Source organism: Hyperolius riggenbachi, chromosome 11, assembly GCF_040937935.1.
Source record: "Hyperolius riggenbachi isolate aHypRig1 chromosome 11, aHypRig1.pri, whole genome shotgun sequence".
Classification (NCBI taxonomy): domain Eukaryota; kingdom Metazoa; phylum Chordata; class Amphibia; order Anura; family Hyperoliidae; genus Hyperolius; species Hyperolius riggenbachi.
The window spans coordinates 128,939,944-128,958,979 of record NC_090656.1 but is presented as its reverse complement, the minus strand read 5'-3'; the positions used below and the strand labels follow the sequence as shown (position 1 = coordinate 128,958,979).

Here is a 19,036-nt window from a genome sequence, read left to right as displayed (position 1 = left end):
CTTAGGTGAGCCAGGAGGCTGTTTATGCAGCCATAGATCAGATAGGTGCTGCTTGGTTTAGAGTGTTTGTGCTTTTTCCCCAATGTGAGTGTCCAAGGCTCCAAGCCGTCCAGATCCAAACAATATTGCATATTCTGGTTCATGCCTGTAGCATCGGCCTTCCAGAGGCAATTTTCCATGTGTGTTCAACTGTTACACATCACCTCACCTGAGAACTCAGCCCCCATGATACCTAAGGTCAGCAGAAACTATATGTACAGTCTATATTCAATACCCGTGTTGCAGAAACATCCATAGGGCTTGATTCACAAAGCAGTGCTAAGTGTTAGCACACTTGTGAAAAGCCCTGTATCACGCCTAAAGTTAGTTTAGGCGTGATAAATAGCACTCGCGCGTAAAGTCCTGTGCACAAAACTTTGCAACGTTGCATCACGGTGCGATGAAAATGGCGCACCCGATGCACCTATAAGGTCGCATGGGGTGCGACCTGAACGTTAAGGTCGCACCCCATGAGACCTTATAGGCGCATCGTGTGCGCTGTTTTCGTGGCACCGTGATGCGAGGTTGCGTGCGCACCGCGCTGTGCGCGTGCAAAGTTTTCGCGAAGGACTTTGCGCGCGATGTCATTTTAAAACAAGGTGCTAACCTACTTAGCACCCTGGTTAACACGCCCAAAGTCTTTAGGCGTGCTAAGTAGGTTAGCATCGCTTTGTGAATCGAGACCATAATCTGTGCTGCCCGCATGTTACCCTTACGGAGTTTAGTGAATATACCCCAACATCTGCTGATTAACTGTGTCATCATCTGAGCCAATGTCAGCACACATCAACACCAGTCATGTTCAGAGATGGCCCGAACGGTTTGCCGGTGAAAGGGGGTTCGCGTTTGCATCGAAACGCGAACATATAGTGAGTTCGACCCGCCCCCTATACTACATCATTGGGCTAAACTTTGACCCTCTACATCACAGTCAGCAGGCATATGGCAGCCAATCAGGCTGAACTCCCTCCTGGACCCCCGCCCCCCTTATAAAAGGCAGCAGCGTCGGCCATTTTCTTGCTCTGTCTGCTGGCTGCTTTAGTGAGTGAAGGGAGAGGTTGCTGGAGAGATAGGGAAAGCATTAGTTATGTCTTGTTAGCTTGCTCCTTGCTGATATTTGTTGCTGAAAAGCACCACAAAAAAGCTCTTTTGAGAGCTAATTTTCTTGTGATGTGTTTTTTTCTGTGTGTGCCACTGACACTGCATATACAGCCCTGTCTGTCGCAGCTGGCCCTTGCTAATTGCTATACTGTGCCAGGCCCAGCACATTCAGTGCATAGCTTTTCACTGCACCTGTGTGACTGCACATTGTATTATACCACCAGTCACTGCATACCTTTCACTGCATCTGTGTGACTGCACACTGTTTTATATGCCAGTCAGTGCATACCTTTTCACTGCACCTGTGTGACTGCACATTGTATTATACCACCAGTCACTGCATACCTTTCACTGCATCTGTGTGACTGCACACTGTATTATACCAGCAGTCAGTGCATACCTTTCACTGCATCTCTGTGACTGCACATTGTATTATACCAGTTAGTGCATACCTTTCACTTGAATAGATGAATACTTGCCCTCCGTAACAGATTCTCGTTATAGGATTTCAGGTGTATTCGTCTCATCATTATACAGCAGTCAGTTCATACCTTTTACTGCATCTGTGTGACTGCACATTGTGTTATACCACCAGTCAGTGCATACCTTTTCACTATATCTCTGTGACTGCACATTGTATTATACCAGCAGCAAGTACCTTTCACTGCATCTGTGTGACTGCACATTGTATTATACAAGCAGTCAGTGTATACCTTTCACTGCATCTGTGTGACTGCACATTGTATTATACCACCAGTCAGTGTATACCTTTCACTGCATCTGTGTGACTGCACATTGTATTATACCAGCAGTCAGTGTATACCTTTCACTGCATCTGTGTGACTGCACATTGTATTATACCAGCAGTCAGTACCTTTCACTGCATCTGTGTGACTGCACATTGTATTATACCAGCAGTCAGTACATTCTCTGCATCTGTGTGGCTGCACATTGTATTATACCAGCAGTCAGTGCATACCTTTCACTGCATCTGTGACTGCACATTGTATTAGTCAAGTCAGTGCATACCTTTCACTTCATCCCCCCCAATATGGACAAAACAACTGGCAGAGCCAGAGGCAGGCCACCCGGCAGGTCTGTTCAAGGTCGTGCTGATGTGATTTCGTGCGGCCCGCGACCAAAGTACAGTGTTCAGAAGGCAGAGGCCATCAACTCCCAAGATTGTCAGGGCGTAGTTTATTATTTAACACAGAACACCTCATCTTCCTCAGCTCCTGCACGGAACCGTAACATATCTTCCTCCTCCTGCTCTGATTCTGGCACCCCACTTAACACTCATCCGGCAACCACTACTGCTACTACTGCCACCACATCCGCTCCATTTGACAGTTCGCAGGAGTAATTTGGTGGGAAATTAACTGATTCACCGTCATTATTGTTACAAGATGAAGGCTCTAAGCATGTTACACCACCTCATATGTCTGAGTTAGGCGTCAGTATGGACGTAAGGTGTGAGGATGATGAAGTACCTGTTGTTAGTGCAGTTTTGGAGGTGTCTGATACAAGCGAAGGTGTGGAGGATGATTATAATGATGATGATACTGCCATGGATGTTATGTGGGTTCCCAATAGACAAAATGAACAGGGGGACAGTTTAGAGAGGGAGTCAGATAGGAGTAGGAGGAGACAAGTTGCTGAAAGAAGCAAGGGGAGCTCGTCGTCAGAAACAGCTCGTGGCAGTGTCCGGCGGCATGTATCGCCACCTATGGACAGCCAGCCAACATGCCCTTTAAGGTTAGCTGCTGCTGCCACCACCACAGTGCCATCATCCCAGGGCTCAGCAGTGTGGAATTTAATTTGTGTGTCTGTCTCAGATAACAGCAATGCCATCTGTACTCTCTGCCACCAAAAATTGAGTCGTGGAGAGACCAAGACCCGCGTGGGGACAACTGCCTTACGAAGGCACATGATGAAAAAGCACAGACAGCAATGGAATGACCACCTGAGAAAAAGCAGCACACAAACGCAAAGCCACCCTCACCCTCCTCTTCCGCCTTCAGATGCAGCATCTTCAGCCGCTTTATTCCTTGCACCGTCACAGCCACCCTCCTCCACTCCACCTCTCACCTTGAGCGGTTCCTGCTCCTCTGCCCACAGCAGCCAGGTGTCCGTAAAGGAAATCTTTGAGTGGAAGAAGCCAATGTCTGCCAGTCACCCCCCTTGCCTGGCATCTGACATCTGGCTTGGTGGAACGGTTAGCTCGCCAGCTGTTACCATACCAGGTGGTGGACTCTGAAGCCTTCTGAAAATGTGTGGTAATTGGGACACAACGCAGTGGAAGATACCATGCCGCAATTATTTTTCTAAAAAGGTGATACCCAAACTGTACCGTGATGTTGAAAGGCAAGTGGTGTCATCTCTGGTACACAGCGTTGGGTCAAGGGACCATCTGACCACGGATGCCTGGTCTGCAAAGCACGGTCAGGGCAGGTACATTACTTATACAGCACATTGGGTCAACCTGGTGCCCGCTGGCAAGCGGGAGTATGTGGCGGTGCAGCGGACCTAGTTGTGACACTTCCACGGCTTGCAGGCAGGCCTGCTGTCACTTCCTCTCTTTCTCCTCCTACTCCTCCTGCTACATCCTCTTCGCTGTCATCCTCCTCCTCCTCGGCTGGGTGGCAGTGCTACTCTGCTGGTGCTGCGATCTCCTCTCCAACTACACACACCCAGCTCCCCAGGGCCTATGCTGCATGCCAGGGACAATGGTGTCACGCCATCTTGGACATGTCTTGCCTCAAAGCCGAGAGTAACACTGGAGCAGCTCTCCTGGCTGCTCTGAACAAACAGGTGGCTCAGTGGCTGACCCCCCACCAACTGGAGATGAGATCGTCAATGTGGTGTGTGACAATGGCAGCAATCTCTTGTCAGTTTTGAGTTTGGGAAAGTTGACACATGTACCCTGCATGGTACATGTGCTGAATATAATAATTCAAAGATTTGTGTGTAAGTACCCAGGTTTACAGGAGATCCTGAAGCAGTCCAGGAAGGTGTGTGGGCATTTCAGGCGTTCCTACACAGCCATGGCGCGCTTGACCGATATTCAGCAGAGGAACAACTTGCCGGTGAGGCGCTTGATTTGCGATAGCCCGACTCGCTGGAATTCAATGCTCCTCATGTTTGACCGCCTGCTACAACAGGAGAAAGCCTTCAACGAGTATCTGTACAGCTACGCTCAAAGGTCATGCTCTGGGGAGCTGAACATTTTCTGGCCGAAGTACTGGACACTCATGTGTAATGCCTGCAGGCTCATCCGTCCGTTTGAGGAGGTGACAAACCTGGTGAGTCGCAGTGAAGGCGCCATCAGCGACTTGATCCCATATGCTTTCTTCCTGGAACGTGCTGTGCGTAGAGTGGTGGATCATGCTGTAGAGGAGCGTGGACAGGAAGAGGAGGAAGAGTCTTTCATGCTGTCCAGCCTTTTGAGAGAACCCCGTATAAAAAAAACTCAAGGGGAATGAGCTGTACTGGGTGGCAACGCTATTGGACCCTTGGTATAAGCACAAAGGTTTGGAGATGTTACCAAATTACCAGAAGACAGAAAGGATGCAGCACTTGCACAACAAGCTGGCAAGTATGCTTTACAGTGCGTTTAAGGGTGATGTCACAGCACAACGGAATAAAGGTGCCACTGCCAGTAATCTTCCTCCTCCTCCCATGTCCATGCAGGCAAGGCCAAGACACTCTAGCAATCTCGTGGTGATGTCAGACATGCGGACATTCTTTACTCCAATGCCTCGCCTTAGCCCTTCCGGATCCCCCCTCCATCAACGCCTCGACCGGCAGGTAACCGACTACCTGGCTTTAAGCGCGGGTATAGACACTCTGAGCAGCGATGATCCCCTGGACTACTGGGTGTGCATACTTGACCTGTGGCCAGAGCTGTCACAATTTGCCATCCAACTTCTGGCTTGCCCTGCCTCAAGCGTCCTGTCAGAAAGGACCTTCAGCGCAGCTGGAGGCATTGTCAGTGAGAAGAGAAGTCGCCTAGGTCAAAAAAGTGTTCAGTACCTTTATCAAAATGAATGAGGCATGGATCCCGGAGGGCTATTGCCTGCCCGAAGACTAAGTCAGTCCCCACACAGCATCTCTGCCTGCAGGCCGCTTGACTGCCTTCTCCACCATCACCAAAAGGGTCCAGGACTCCAGGTCGAAGCGGCCGCTATAATAACTTTTCTGGTGCGTGTACATGCCTGCCTAATTTTTCTGGCTGCACTGCAGCTACAACAACAAAACAAAAGGCATGTACATGTGTCAATTCTCCTTCGTGATTGTTACCTTGCCGCGGTGAAGAGGCGTGCGTATCACAATGAAGCAATGACCTATATGAGTGTGTTGGGGGGCACACCCAAGATAATAAGGTAGTTGCTTCATTGTGGACAGACCAAATTTGATGAGCTGGACAGTCACTGTTGTTCTGTTATTGAGCTACCTCAGCCCGACCATATGGGGTTGAAAGCCGCCATCGCCTGCACTCTCGCCATTGTGCGCACCAGTCCAGCACGGCCATCACTACACAAACAGCTGTCTGTGGTGCATTACACAGTGAGTTTGGTCTGTCAGTGTGAAGCAGTACACTACTTACACTACCTGCTTATCCATGTCTACACATGCAAGATGTTTTCAAGCACTTTATGTCTCCAATTTAGGAATGCAATGTGATTTCTGCCTTTTAGGGATTATAACCCTTCTGTGCGGCAAATCCATAATTTCCCCCGGGACTTTTGGCGTGTATCCCACTTCGCCATGCCTCCCTCCAGGTGTTAGACCCCTTGAAACATCTTTTCCATCACTTTTGTGGCCAGAAGCAGTTTTTCAAGTTCGCCTGCCCATTGAAGTATTTTGCGTTTGACTGGTTTGTGCGAACTCAAACTTTTACGGAAGTTCGCGTTCGAGGTTCGAGAACCCAAAATCGGAGGTTCGAGCCATCTCTAGTCATGTTCCATGAAGAAGAGGAAGTTCCCTGGGACAGATGTCAGCCATACAGTAGATGTGTTTAAAGTGACTCCGAGCTCATAAAAAAAATGAAAGTTGTACTCACCTGGGGCTTTCTCCAGCCCAGTGCCTGTTGGGAGGTCCCACGACGGCGTCCTGGCTCTTCTCCTTCTCCCGGCTCCGGAATGGCTGACAGGCCGCAGCCCGGGCGACACTGTCGGGCCGCTCCTTCCGCGTATGACGCGGATTACGTCACACGCCGGCCGCCTCGCGTCATCACGGCGGCCGGCGTGAAAGTACTGCGCAAGCGCGCTTTAATCGCGCATGCGCAATACTTTCACGCCGGCCGTCATGATGACGCGAGGCGGCCGGCGTGTGATGTAATCCGCGTCATACGCGGAAGGAGCAGCCCGACACTCTGCCGAGTGTCGCCCGGGCTGCGGCCTGTCAGCCATTCCGGAGCGGGGAGAAGGAGAGGAGCCAGGACGCCGGCGTGGGACCTCCCGACCAGCACTGGGCTGGAGAAAGCCCCTGGTGAGTACAACTTTCTTTTTTTGGGTGAGCTCTGGGTCCCTTTAATATTTTGCAGAAGTCTGTGTATTAGCATGTCACATTAGGTACATTAGCAAATATGCTGTTCCTATACTGTAAACATTTTTTTTCTAATGCTTTTAGCCATAAATGTATGCCCAGCCCTATTTTGTATTTTATTCTTTTAAAGTAAATCGGAATGAGTTGGCTTGGTTTTTGCCTGCTTTCTCTGATCACAGAGAAGTCCCACTTACTGTAGCCCCTTTTTTACACATTCATTAAAATCAAAAGCAAAGAAGAGGTTGAGAATAAAACTTACTTTCTTTGGTGTTCTGACTGGTAGACCATTTAGCCATCTCACTGCCCCACTTATCTCCAGCATAACTGCTTGGTAGCTTGAACGCAGGGCTAATGGGACTCCGTGGGTTGCCATATTTAGGCCCACTCTGCAACAACATACACACATATTTGGCAATGCAGTCTTACATATTTAATTTAACATACTACATCAACTGAAGGTTCTGGCTGTGTACACAGTCTGAATGTCCTTGGTATACTTAAAGGACCTCTACTGCGAAAAATTGTAAAATTTAAATGCATGTGTGTGCATATGTAAAAAAATGTATATTTGTCCCAGAATAAAATGCAATATAAATTTATTTTTTCCTGTGTCGCTGTCAGAATATATAAAAAAAAAATCTTATAGGTTTTGTAATAGGCTATCTCCTAATAGGGGATTAACAGGGGTTTCTATATTTTCAAAAGCACTTCCTTAAAGGAATTCTATCAAACTTTCTCTATTTCTGTAAGCATTATAAATCAATTTGCCAACAAAAGTAAGAATAAGCACAGTATATATTTTTGCTGTGCAGCCTGTCTTTGTCTTTATTTAACTTACTGTAGGTGTCCCCTGAGAACTGACGGCGACGGGGAATTGCGGCAGTTCATTTTTGCAAGAGGGGAATCCTCTTGCTGAGTATAGCTGTAGTTTACTCTATTCTGATACACAGCAGTGAGTTATGAAGCACACGATCGGCTCATAAAGTTACTGAGAGGAGCCCTCTCTCACTCCTAGTCTGAAGGAGACTGTGCTGAGCTGCGTGATTGTTTCTACACAACGTAAACATATGACCTGGAGGAGGGCGCCGTCATTGCTCTGAAGAGAAGCCGTAGAGGAAGATTTTTGTGTAGAAACAATCACGCAGCTCAGCACAGTCTCCTTCAGACTAGGAGTGAGAGAGGGCTCCTCTCAGTAACTTTATGAGCCGATCGTGTGCTTCATAACTCACTGCTGTGTATCAGAATAGAGTAAACTACAGCTATACTCAGCAAGAGGATTCCCCTCTTGCAAAAATGAACTGCCGCAATTCCCCGTCGCCGTCAGTTCTCAGGGGACACCTACAGTAAGTTAAATAAAAACAAAGACACGCTGCACAGCAAAAATATATGCTGTGCTTATTCTTACTTTTGTTGGCAAATTGATTTATAATGCTTACAGAAATAGAGAAAGTTTGATAGAATTCCTTTAACAGCAGCCGCTCAGTCCAACTGCTAAAATTGTTTGCAAGTGAGTCAGGAGGCTTGCTGGCATATTCGTATTGATCCTTTCCTGGAAGTACTTTTTTTTAAAGAATTAAGGAAATACTGAGAATATCCCATGAGGAGATAGACTTGTCCAAACCCTGTAAATTCTGTCAGATTCTCACTGCTTACTGTAAGTGATAGCAACATAAGAGAAAAGTAATTTATATTGCATTTACTTTGGCAGAAATGTACTTCTTATACAAGTGTATTTTACATTATACTATATTTTGGTATAGTGGTCCTTTAATCACTAGCTCTTTCTTTTCAGCCAATGAAATATTCACATTCAATGCAACATAAAAACTAAGCTCTTTGAAGACTATAACAATGGTAAACCAGAGGGGAGGGTATTTTTATTGCCTAACTTTGTCCCCCAGTCCCTACTGTAAGTTATAAATACCATGCCATATGGTCCATCTATCTGGTTGGCTTCCTCTGTTGACACAACATCGAGTATGTTATATGGGACGTAGCCCTCCTGTCCAATTTTGTTTCTAAGCTTCCACCACTGTTTGTTGTCCTCCAAAATCTGCAAAACGTGAAGAACATTAAGAATTATAATATGAATAATAAGCATCTGAAAACTGCAACATCAAAAATAAAAAATGATCACCATGAGGTTTTTAATTTGAGAGATTTTATTTTATTATGCTTATAGTCCCTGCTAGTAAGGCTGATAAGGTTGATCAGCAGTGGAGCTCATTTCAAAATCAAAATTACGAATAGGGACATTTTGAGCACGTAATGGCAATTTCAAATGTGTAATTTGCATTGGAAATGGAACTAAATTATGAAATCCAATTTCAGTATACACTAAATTTGCACTGGAAATTTTGTGTACGGGTCATCATTTTGAGTACTTGCAGTAATTAATGGCCACCAACTTTAGCGGTTAGTATCAAAGCCCCCATACAAGCTAGAATCAATAAATTTGCAGGGCATGTATAAGAGAAGAGAGGTTACAAGAGGGAAAAAAATGTAAAAAGACCTTGCCGTTTTTGAGAAAATTGATGTTAAAGTTAGAGGAAAAAAGTCTATATTTAAATGCGGTAAAATGACAGATAATGTATGAACATGTCTAAAAAATGTAACTTTTTTTATATGTTCAGAGTGGGGGAAATAAAAAAAAATGATGTGGGGCCCCCCCTCCCAAGCCTTTTTAAGCCATTGTCACCCAGAATGCGGAGCCCTAGCTGCATGGGGCTTCGCACCCTGAGCTATACCATGGTATGGGGGTCTCTGGAGGAGAGAGACAGAGCTCTAGTTATACTAAGTATCCAAAATCCTCTGTGATGACAACTTGATTGAAGATCTCCTCACACCCGCCGCCACACACGCTGCTCCCCTGCACCGCTCTCAGCTATACTAAGTATAGTTAGAGCCCCAAGCATCTTCAAATACCCCTCCAAGGCTTCCAATTGGTCTATTAACAGACCAATGGAAAAACCACCCTGGAGGGAAATTTAAAGATGCTTAGGGCTCTAGCTATACTTAGTACAGCTGAGAGCGGCGCGGGGGAGCGGTGTGTGTGGTGGCGAGTGTGAGGAGATCTTCATTCAAGTTGTCATCACAGAGGATATCGTGCCCACCTATGCCAGCAACCTGGAGCACCCACACACCACCCTGGAGCACCCACAGCACCCTGATATTGGCATAATTTCGAGTCGTAATTGGACTCGAAAGAAAACTTAGTTTCCAGTTCCACTCATCACCAAAATTACATTTGAAACAAAAGTAAAAGGTCTTAAAATCAAAGTCACTTGAACTTGAAATTGTTCCTTACGACGAGCATCACTATTAATCAGATATAAAGTTTTATCATTTGGAAATTGCACAAATAAGTCAACCCTTTGATTTATTGCGTGTAAGAACATGTAAGTGTGATTTTATAGAAAAAAATCTATTTAGCATTAAATTATTGAATAAAATTAAGCTCCAGGTTAAAGCAAACCTGAGTTGAAAATAAACTTTTCTTTTCTTTTTTTTTTATTTTTAGAATCTCATAGTTGTATTTTCTACAACTAAGCTAAAACAAGTATGTTTAATGTTATATTGTCTCATATAAATGATAAAGTTTTTCACTCAGTCTCACTGTCCAAGAGTGAAAATATATAAACTCTTGACCATTTTATATATCCCCTGCACTCAGAAGTTGTTCTCTGCCAGGCAAGAGTTGTATGGCTTTAATTCCTTATGAGTGAGGGTTACATTATTATTCCACTAGGTTCCGACTGGAGGGAAACTGCAATTTGCATTCCTGAATGTTAACGCTTTCAGACAGAAAAAGAACACAACCTAGTTATGTGTATCCTCAGCACTGTACACACACATCTCTATCTCATCATGTCACCTGTCACATTTCAGATACACTTTAAGATTTAGAATTTTGTTAGTAAAAGTTCTTATTCAGTGCCTATTCTAGTGAAACTTCATTGTATTTTTCTTTATAAAACTTGTAATTACAGAAATTTTACCTCCAGTACTTCATCTTTAAGCACTGATAGCTCATTGGCATTTCGGGCAGTGAAGTCATAACGGATTTTGGCGCATCTCTGTGGCTGTGGCGGTACTGGTGCATCATAGCTGTGTAGAAAAATGACAGATAAGCATGTGCTTTCTTGCCCTTGCTTAACATTGTTATTATAATTACATATTTACTTATACTACTCACAGATTTTCCACAGCACTATACAAAGAACAACAAACAAGTCATTGGACAAGTTCATTTGGATGATAGATAGAAAAAAAAAATTTACTTCTCATTTTTTGTATTGAAGCCATATTTGCATACAAACAGTCGAGAATGCAAATATTGCAATAACATTATTCAGTCTATGTTCTGCAGCTAGACCCATGAAATGCTTAAATAAAGAAAACAAATATATCCTCCTGACAAATGGACTAAAATTTGCGGGAATTGGTTACATTATGGCCAAGACAACACAAAAACAGCTTATTGCGTAGTCCCCTCTTTCAGGATTGATAGAAATTTTAGCTTCTATCTCCATCTCTTCTATCTGTGTAATCTCTTTACACAGATTAAGTCACACACTCTTCTGTATCTCCCTATAAACATTACCTTCAGGCTTCAGCCTAGAACACTTAACCGAAGATGAAGATAATTCTACCCCCTAAGCTTTAAAGAGGAACTCCAGTGAAAATAATTAAAAAAAAAAGTGCCCAATTTTCACAATAATTATGTATAAAATGATTTATTCAGTGTTTGCATATTGTAAAAGCTTTCCTCTCCCTGATTTACATTATGACATTTCTAACATGGTGACATTTTTACTGCTGGCAGGTGATGTCACTGGAAAGAGATGCTGCTTGCTTTTTTGGCAGTTGTAAACAGCTATTTCCCACAGTGCAACAAGGCTCCCACAGTGTGATGTCAGTACCTCAGTGCTGTGAGGCGCTGACATCATTTGTGGGAGGGGTTTCATTACAAAATCAGCCATACAGAGCCCCCTGATGGTCCGTTTGAGAAAAGGCATATATTTCTCATGGGAAAGGGGGTATCAGCTACTGATTGGGATGAAGTTCAATTCGTGGTTACGGGTTCTCTTTGAGATATGGTAAGGGGGAGGAAGGGGAGAGGCGGTAAGAGATATTGGCCCAAATGCAACTCACTAATTCACCTGAGTTTTCTCCTAGGTGATATTTTTACAACTTGTAAATAAAATGCATGTTAAATTCTCAGCAAGCAAGAAAGTATTCAACATCATTTTGGTAGTTTTTCAACTACATTTTGGTGCTTTTTAAATTGTAAAATGCTGAAAAGTTATTTTAAATACAAGATAAAAAATCATCTCATAGGAGAAAACTCAGGAGAAAATATTAATTGCATATGGGCCATTATCTCTGAAGATCCAAGAGACATCTATGGTCAGAGGCTTCATGCTTTTGTCTTAAAAAAAAATTCTAAGGCTGCATTATACTGGGCTGCTGATATGACCAGGCTGGTGTCTGGCACTTCAAACCTCTTCTAATTACTAGTTAAACTGTGTCTAGGAGTCGTCAATATATGAAATATTATTACCCTTTGTTTTATGCAATAGCATCTAGGCCAGGCATGGGCAAACTTGGCCCTCTAGCTGTTAAGGAACTACAAGTCCCACAATGCATTTGCCTTTATGAGTCATGACTGTCAGACTCCTGCAATACATTGTGGGACTTGTAGTTCCTTAACAGCTGGAGGGCCAGGTTTGCCCATGCCTGATCGAGGCCTATGTTGAGAAAGGCTAAAAAGGACATTAGTTGGGATGGTACCTGAATTAATCTTGAGATTTTAATTATATCCCTGACCAAAAATTAACAAGGTGAGGGCAGCTCAAAGAATATGATGTAGAGTGGATCGTAGATAGCATTTACTAATACATGGCAACAATGAATTTAGAAAGAACAGAACTTATGCTGGGTACACACTATGAGATTTACTGGCCGATTTACTGTCAGATCGATTATTTCCAACATGTTCGATTTGCTTTCCGATTGATTTCCGAGCATTTTGCGATTGATTTCCTATTAATGTGCACGGAAATCGATCGGAAAATGCTCAGAAATCGATCGGAAAGCAAATCGAACATGTTGGAAATAATCGATCTGACAGTAAATCGGCCAGAAAATCTCATAGCATAACACTACGGTGTTCTACTAAAGCTACACAACTAGTGGTAATCTAATGCAACTGCTAAGGCTGTTGAGGCTTTTATGTGTCCCATGACAAATGCCACTTATTACTGGATGCAGTAGCTGTGTAAAAACATTTATTGTAAATAACGCTATAGCCTATGGTGGACAAGGGGCACCTGGCTAAGCACTGTACACATGGCTCTGTAGATACATGGATCTTCTCAGATACTGATATCCCTGTCCACCATGAGTGATGAACAAGACATTCTCCTAACATGGAAACGGAAGCAGGAGATTTGGGCGCATGAGACAAGTGGACAAAAAGAGCGCCCCATTCACTCCCATTAAAAATATCGTTTAATGGGTGCCGTACAGGGAAAAAAGGGCGCCAGAGATTTTTAACGTTTTACAAACGGCGCCCGGAGATTTTTAATGTTTTATAACTGTGCTTGTGATTATTTAACTTTATAAAATGAGCCCGTGACGAATAACGTTTATAAAAATACTAAACATATTTATCCTGTTTAATTAAAACATTATTTAACATTTTAACCCTTACTGTTTGTAAAACATTATTATTCACAAAATAAAGCGATCAGTACGTAACGTAAATTGCAATATATTTTTTACACTTACTATTTGTAAAACATTTCTAAAACATTATTTTCCACCCAAAAACATTATTTAAATTTTTTATTTATTAATGTTTGTAAAACATTATTATCCATAGGGGGTCTTAGGTTTAGGCACCACCAGGGGGGGTCTTAGGTTAAGGCACCACCAGGGGGGTCTTAGGTTTAGGCACCACCAGGGGAGTCTTAGGTTTAGGCACCACCAGGGGAGTCTTAGGTTTAGGCACCACCAGGGGGGTCTTAGGTTTAGCCACCCCCAGGGAAGTCTTAGGTTAAGGCACCACCAGAGGGGTCTTAGGTTTAGGCACCCCCAGGAGAGTCTTAGGTTTAGGCACCCCAAGGGGGGTCTTAGGTTTAGGCACCACCAGGGGGTCTAGGGGTTAGGGATAGGTACAGGGAGGGTTCTGTGTGAGAGTAGGGTTAGGTATAGTTTTAGTACAATTTTAATAATACTAATCAACAGTTATTATGAATGTACTTATATTAACCACTTCACCACTGAGGGGTTTTACCCCCTGAGCACCAGAGCAATTTTCACCTTTCAGCGCTCCTTCCATTCATTCGTCTATAACTTTATTATTACTTATCGCAATGAAATGAACTATATCTTGTTTTTTTCGCCACCAATTAGGCTTTCTTTAGGTGGGACATTATGCCAAGAATTATTTTTTTCTAAATGTGTTTTAATGGGAAAATAGGAAAAATGTGGGGAAAAAAATAATTATTTTTCAGTTTTCGGCCATTATAGTTTTTAAATAATGCATGCTACTGTAATTAAAACCCATGAAACGTATTTGCCCTTTTGTCCCGGTTATAAAACCATTTAAATTATGTCCCTATCACAATGTTTGGCGCCAATATTTTATTTGGAAATAAAGGTGCATTTTTTTCAGTTTTGCGTCCATCCCTAATTACAAGCCCATAGTTTATAAAGTAACAGTGTTATACCCTCTTGACATAAATATTTAAAAAGTTCAGTCCCTAAGGTAACTATTTATGTATTTTTTTTAATTGTAAATTTTTTAATTTTTTTTTAATTACAAAAAAAAAAAAAATGGGGAGTGTGGGAGGTAATGAGTTAATTTTATGTGTAAAAGTCATTTATTTGTATGTGAAAAATGTGTAGGGTGTAGTTTACTATTTGGCCACAAGATGGCCACAGTAACTTTTTGTTTTAATGCGACCTCCAAGCTTCCTTCCGGAAGCTTGGAGGAAGAATAAGGAGGCTGGACACGTGAGTTTTTTCTCACAATGATCGCGCTGCCCATAGGAGAGCAGCTGATCATTGCGGGGCTTAGATCAACGAACGGGAATGGATTTTCCCGTTCATTGATCTCTGGGCGAGCGGGCGGCGGCGGTTTTACTAGCGGCGGGCGGCGTGTTTACGAGCGGGAGCGCGGGCAGCGTCGGGAACGCGGAAAGTACGTGTTTCTCCGTCCCTGGTTTTTAAAGGATGGAAAAAGGGGCGGAGAAATACGTACGCGCGGGGGTAAAGTGGTTAATATCATTGTTATAAACAATATTTTCACATTTTATTATAATAATAAACGATAAATCAAGATTATTCATAACAATATATAATTATAATTTTTAAACAACTATTACTGTTTTTTTAACAAACGTAATTATAAGTTTCACTTTAGAAACAGGGAAGATTAACGTTTTAAGAATTGCCGATTTCATACACATTATTTAATGATTTCTAAATTCTTAAAACACTATTTGTAAACTAAATTCTATACAATATTTTTATAAACCATAATACTGCTTATCGTTTACACCACGCGCCCTTTTTTCCCCGACGCCCTTTTTTGATGTACGCCATGGAAACTTTCCCTAGGAAGGGAAGAAATTCAGATTCTCGGGGTCATCAGCCGCCATTTAGTTATCTAGCAGCTGGAAAATTAAGCAGCACCTAGAGACTTTGCTGGGATGGATTTAATTTTCTCCCTGGGTCAGGGGAGATTTGCATTGTTAGGATCTTAATTTGGTCATTTTTATTGACCATACCATATTCACAGCGAAATGTTATCAACTGTATGCCAGCTTTATTTGTTATGATAAATGCTAATAACATCAATGAACTTGATGCAGTCTGCGTTATTAAACAGGTGCAGATGCTGGTAGGGCTGATCTGTCACTGAGGGGCAGCAAAAGCCAAAGTTAGACCAACCAGTGTGTACCTAAAAGCAGAATTCAAAGACTTAACCATGTGAGAGGGCTTTAAATGTGTGCATTAGACAATGCTAGGAAGAGGGTAAAGCCAAACAAGGGCCAGTTCACAAAACAAGTAAAAACTTTCCTATTTATGGAACAGACTATAGCATAGAAATGGACATGTTGATGGATATGGGATCATAGGATAAAGATGGGATCCTTTCAGAACTGTTAAAACATGTCCGGTTTCTATTTTGTCCATTGTAGTGTTGAAACGCAAAGTCTCGTCCTGCATACATTTTTGTGGGCAGCGGACGGAAATCAGACAGGTTATAGAAGCAATGCTATGTATAACATGTCTAATGCAATGGACCACAGAGACACTCTGAACAAGTGGTTCGTGCTCTGCAAGGGCTACCCGTAGGCTACACGAGCAGTCCATATATATATATATATACTGTATATATACATAGAGGTACAGACTAACCAGCAAGCTCATGGTGAACCAGAACTCATTGGAGTGTGTAAGGGGCTACAATGGTCCTAAAAGTCCCCTAATAGATATATATATATATATATATACATCCTTTTATTTTGTCACCTACAGTACAGTCTAGTCAGTGATCTGGTCAAGCAAATATGAAGGGAATGAATTACAAAGAAAACTAGGAAAAGTTCTAATAAAATAAGTTGTTTCTGATTTTCTTAAGTTTGAGATCACTTTTCTATCCATATTTTGAGTAAGGTCTTTCTTGCTGGGAACTTATAAAATAAAAAAGTAGGGACGACACGACACAAAAGTGTATTGCATTGGGGCCTTAACAAGGATAGGCGGAGGGCGCGTTCCTAGTACACCCTAGGTAGGTGTACCGCTGTGTGATTGGATGTGCGGCGTGTGGCCGGCCACTGATTGGATGAAAGTTGTATTTAAACTTGCAGAGTGCTCCGAGTCATCACCCGTGATAAGCATAGCTGTGGCTAGTTGCTGGGTGCGCACTCACATTGTCTAAATTACTGGAATTTGACCTTTGGCTTATACTTGACCAGGGTTGCTCAGATACCCCTTTTTTAAAATCCGAATTGATTCGGATCCGGATAGCTAGAAATCTGGATCCGATCGGCTATCCAAATCCGAACCGTTCCGGTATCCGAATAGATCCTGATATCCGAACCCATTATCCGGGTAAATCCGAATTAATTCGGCTATCCGGATAGAAAACCGGAAGTGGCCTTTAAATTGCTTCCAAAACGTTCTTTTATAGTGAATGATGCATGAAGCATCATTTTTTTTAAAGAAAGACACTAATTGTTTATGTGGGGAGTTAAAATACAAAAAAAATAAAATGGCTGTAAATTAACACCAGGACTAAGTTCCAGACAGCGGTCGTGCAGCCCACATTGTGTCCCAAGTCCAACCGCACAACTGGGACATCACAGTTTTCAGCCCAGACACCGCAAAAAAATTACACAGCAATTGTGTTTTGGGTTAAATATAGGTGGTATCAGCAGCAGTGGCCTGTGGTACCCTGGCGGTGAGAGCAGCACAGGCAGCAGGAGCAGGGCAATGCAGCAGCAGCAGATGTAACGTGTGCCAGGAGCATGCCGGAGATTGTACCGTGGCACGTAGCATTGGTACCACGGCTGTAAAAAAATTGTGAATCAGGCTTAGTTAGTGATAGTTAACAATCAGGAGGAGCCAGGAGGTTGTGGTAGTAAAGGGTGGTAAGGCAGGCATAGTGATTCCCTGCCACTTCATGCCAACAACAGGGAAAGACTCACCCAACAGGGTCTGGCGACGTTTTTCCCTTGCACAGGAAGCGGTGGAGGGAGCAGAGATGGCCACTGAGGACTGGCTGCCTGAACAGCTCTCATTGTCGGCAGGACTGGCAGAGGGGGTTCTGGTGCTCTGAGTCTGACCACTGCCAGCACCGGCTTGCTTCAGCCTCTTGAACTCCTCATGCTCAACAAAACATTTTCTGGACAGATGGGTGATGAAGCTGGAGGTGCCATACTTGGAGGGGTCACAACCTCTGCTCAGCTTTAGTTTGCACAAATTGCATATAGCAAACTTGCTGTCCAATGAGGGCAGAGTGAAAAACCAATTGGGGACGTGAAGATTCCCCTGCGGCCTGAATGGGATGCTGCTACTTTTGTCCCAGTGGCGGTTGGGGGTTGAGTGGTGCGGCTGGTGGTAGTGGCAGAAGATGAAGCAGCAGGCTGTGGGTCCCACATTCCACGCCCACTGTCTGCAATGCTGATCCTCCGCAAATGTGGCTGTTTGACTGGATTTATCAACTAACAGGATACGCATGCTATTCTAACTAGCAAGCTAGTGTCTATCAGGACAAAAAGTTCTTACTAACAGGCCTGTTATGGACTGCAAAACTTTTTTCAACTGCTTTCAAGTCAAACTATACAATTTTTTGCTGTACAGCTGTTAGTCTCATATTGAGAACACACTCCCTCTTTTCTCTTTGCTCATCTACTGGAGTATATGGAGAGCTATAGGTGCTCTGCAATTGAGGCTTGTGTATCGGGGTTATACATAATATGCTTGGGGTTTGCATGGCAGTATGGCTGGTGTGATGCATGTATGAGTGGGGGTGAGTCTACTTATATCCTCTGGTTCCTCATTGTTTTTTAATGTGTTTTTAATTGTGTGTGTCGTTTTTGATATTTGCTCTGACATGGTGTCCTAATAAACTTTATATTATATTGGCAACTGAGGCTTGATTAAACTGTTTGTACAAACTGATTTACTAAGTGTATAACTTGAGTTGCAGGCCCAAGGCAGATACATTTTGCATATGTAATTATTGTAGAAGAATTTAAAATCTCCTTCCTTACATAGTGCAAAAATATTGCCCATTTTGTGAGGGCCATTATTTCCCCCCCCCCCCCCCCCCTTTTTTGATGCTGATCCTCCGTGCCAAACCCACCGACGCATCCTCCTCCTCAGAGTCAGAGCTGACATCCCCATCCTGTGGATGGTAGTCACGGTCCTTCATCTCATCATCAACATCATACTCCCCCTACTCAAACAACTGCTGCTGGGATGATGATCCCCCATACTCCTCTTCTGCTGCCACATGCAAGGACCCCCCCCCCAACAACCCCCGTCTGCATCTGTGACTCCTCCACATAGCCCAATGCGCCCAGAATATCCTCCTTAAACTCGCTGTGGGTAACAGCAAGGATGAGATTTCTCATCATGGCACCCCTCCTTATTTACAGTAGGGGCTGGCCAGGGTTCTCTTCTGTGATTGGTTACTAGGGCTTAGGCTGGGAGCCCTCTGATTGGCTCAATGACGTCATTGACGTCATCTCCATGGTTACACTATCCGGATTCGGATATCCAAACTAAGTATCCGACCAGATTCCAGGTTTTCAGATAGATATCCGAG

General features: G+C 43.5%; 1 protein-coding gene across 3 annotated transcripts in view; it reads right to left on the bottom strand.

The window, feature by feature from the left end:
* LOC137538570 (epidermal growth factor receptor kinase substrate 8-like protein 2) overlaps positions 1-19,036 on the bottom strand; it is a 246,829-nt gene that overhangs the window by 10,060 nt on the left and 217,733 nt on the right. For all 3 annotated transcript variants that reach the window (XM_068260822.1, XM_068260823.1, XM_068260824.1), the window contains 3 exons: positions 10,686-10,794; positions 8,612-8,740; positions 6,947-7,073 (listed from right to left, as the gene is read on the bottom strand). In XM_068260822.1, coding sequence (XP_068116923.1) covers positions 6,947-7,073; positions 8,612-8,740; positions 10,686-10,794 — 365 coding nt within the window. The remainder of the gene's footprint in view (positions 1-6,946; positions 7,074-8,611; positions 8,741-10,685; positions 10,795-19,036) is intronic.